Source organism: Penaeus monodon, chromosome 17 (genome assembly GCF_015228065.2).
Source record: "Penaeus monodon isolate SGIC_2016 chromosome 17, NSTDA_Pmon_1, whole genome shotgun sequence".
NCBI classification, from domain to species: Eukaryota; Metazoa; Arthropoda; class Malacostraca; order Decapoda; family Penaeidae; genus Penaeus; species Penaeus monodon.
Window position 1 is genome coordinate 19,838,095 of NC_051402.1, and position 2,500 is coordinate 19,840,594.

The 2,500-nt window shown below is 51.8% G+C and overlaps 1 protein-coding gene across 1 annotated transcript in view; it reads right to left on the reverse strand.

Annotated features, from left to right (window-relative positions):
• Nucleotides 1–130: 130 nt before the first annotated feature.
• LOC119583609 overlaps nt 131–2,500 on the reverse strand; it is a 2,626-nt gene continuing 256 nt past the window's right edge. The window contains exon 2 of the mRNA XM_037932187.1: nt 131–2,132. Coding sequence (XP_037788115.1) covers nt 1,582–2,132 — 551 coding nt within the window. The 3' untranslated portion in view covers nt 131–1,581. The remainder of the gene's footprint in view (nt 2,133–2,500) is intronic.

Genomic DNA, 2,500 nt, shown 5'->3' on the forward strand with positions numbered 1-2,500 from the left:
GAGAAAGAGAACTGGGGTAGGGAGAAAGAGAATGGAGTTGGGAGTAAGAAAATGGGGTAGGGAGTAAGAAACAGGATGTAGGGAGAAAGAAAAAGGAGAAAAGGAGTTAGACGAAGGGGGTGAGAAAAAGTGAGTAGGGAGTAAGAGATGGGAGGCAGGGCAGGGGGGCAGGGGTCGCGGAAGGGAAGCGGGAAAGGGGGGAGGGGGTGGAAAAGATATCACGCAAGAAAATCGAAAGAAAACGGGAAATCTCACCTTTAGTTTTCTGCTTGTTTGATAGATGGCGCTGGGATTTTAATTTGTTTTATTTCAAAGACGTTAATATATTTCTTGCTTGTTTGGCGGAAGCATGGCTGTCTTTGATGAGATAATGAATATTTTACGGCCTTCTTTAGAGATTCGCTGATCATTCTATTGCTTAATTTAGATTTGGAAGTTAACCGTTTGAATCTTTTTATAACGACATTAAATAATATGATGTTCGTTTCGAAAATAACTATTTGGCTTAGAAACGGCTTAGAAATAATATATTAAAGATTACTGACGATGAGATCTGTGATTCATTTTTTATGATCGATTGCCGTAGTGTGTTTCTTACACATATTTACGTGTTACTTGACAACCAACTCGGGTGTATTATGCCCCGCTGGAGAGGTAAACCAGAAGGCGATGACGTAATGTTCAAAAGAATGGTATCCCTGACGCCCTGCGATAGATGGGACGATATCCTAGCGAAAAGAGCGGCTTCGAAAGGCGCCCTAAAGGCAACAGAGACGAGTCCGAGAGGACTACCTGGAGACACTAGGGTTCCTTCGGGAAATACAGATCTCCCGGAGGCGACGTCAGAGGAGGTAAGGCGAGGACGAAGAGAGGCGACCAAAGGGTTCTCTGCAGCTCTCGCGAATGACGGGATCAGCAGGGTCGCATTCGTTGCCATGTTCGGAAGAGCAACGGACTCAGAGGGAGGCAAGGGCGTCGTCGTCACCGGTGGGAAGTAGATTTTGTGATTTGGCAGGCGACGAGAAGGACTTTGCGGTCGTTTAATTTTAGTTTCTTCGGGATCTAAAGGCGCCCGGGACTCTGTCGTGACGCGTTGCATTGGAATGAGGATGCCTGGCGGCTTCCAGGGGGGAGGAGCAGATCCACGCCCGAGGAAATGTGAGTGACGAGAGGATCCAGGCACTGGCGAAGGCTTAGGGGAAGGAGAATCCGACGAACTTGCGGTCGAGGACGCTGCCTGCGGCTTGGGACGAGGTCTCTTGTGACGGCCGACGAAGGGGGCAGAGGTAACCGAGAGGAAAGGGTCTGCCGGCGAAGGCGCGGGAAGCGGGACGAAAGGGGAGTTTGCAGCAGTAGGTAGGAGCTCTGAATGGGCGTGGAGGGAGGGAGAGCGACCATGCAGGAAAGGAGGAAGGAGGCGAAGGGGAGGGGAGATGGCTGGAATGGGCGGGGCGAAGGGGCTGTAGGAGAGAGAGGAATGGCTGGAGTGACTAGCGGGAAGGGTGGTAGTCTGGGGTGGCGCTGGACGAGATGTGTGGACTCGTTTGGGTTCCCCTGGCGAGCGGGGAGGCGGCCAACCCTTTAAAACCGAGAAGGGGAACCGTAAGATCTGGAAGGGGCTGGCGGAGCGCCGTAGGATGCTGCAAGGGAGACGTCGGAGGCGGCGGCCGCGTTGTCGGGGACCTTCCCGATGTCGGCGTTGAGGCTGAAGAACTGTTCGGACGCAGCGCAGTCCACGTTGAACCACCAGTCGCACACGAAGTACTGCTGGTTGAAGAGGGTGCCGTTGGGGCACAGGAAGGCGTCCTGGCGGCCGTCGAACTGGCAGATGTGGAACACTTGGCAGCCGGCCTCGGGGGCGGTGTCAGCATAGTAGCCTGGGAACTGCTGTTCCTCGCAGGAGAAGCCGGTGTCGGGGACGGAGGCCAGGATGGGGTAGTCCTCGCCAGGGACGCCTCCGCCAGGGATGTTGGCGGCCAGGGCGGCGATGGGGTCCTGTTCCTGCTGGTTGTTGATATTGGACGCGGAGGCCCTTAAGTCCGGCGCTCCGTATGAGTATCCTGAGGAAGGAGGCGGTGGGGCAGGGTCGCCGTAGCCCTGCTGAGGCTCAGCAAGGGCGGCACCGCTGACGGCTGGAACCCAAAGGACCAAAGATTGTGATAAGAAAACGCCCAACTATCTAGGTTAGTGGTCATGAATCTCCTCAGTGAAGTCTTATAATCCTGTATGCTGAATGTCCATGCTTTTGATATTTACTGAAGAGAGTTTATACGTTTAAGATTTACGCAATTGAAGCAGGTCTTACATCTGATTTTGAATCTTCTCAATATGAAAACGGTTAACTAATGCACGATCAAATATTACATGCTTAACTTAGTACACAGATGTCCTACAAAACACTTCTTAATATTTGTATAATGCAAGTATTACTTGAAAAAAGAAAAAGAAAAGAAAAAAAACAATCTAACCTCTGACCCTAAAACACACACACACACACATA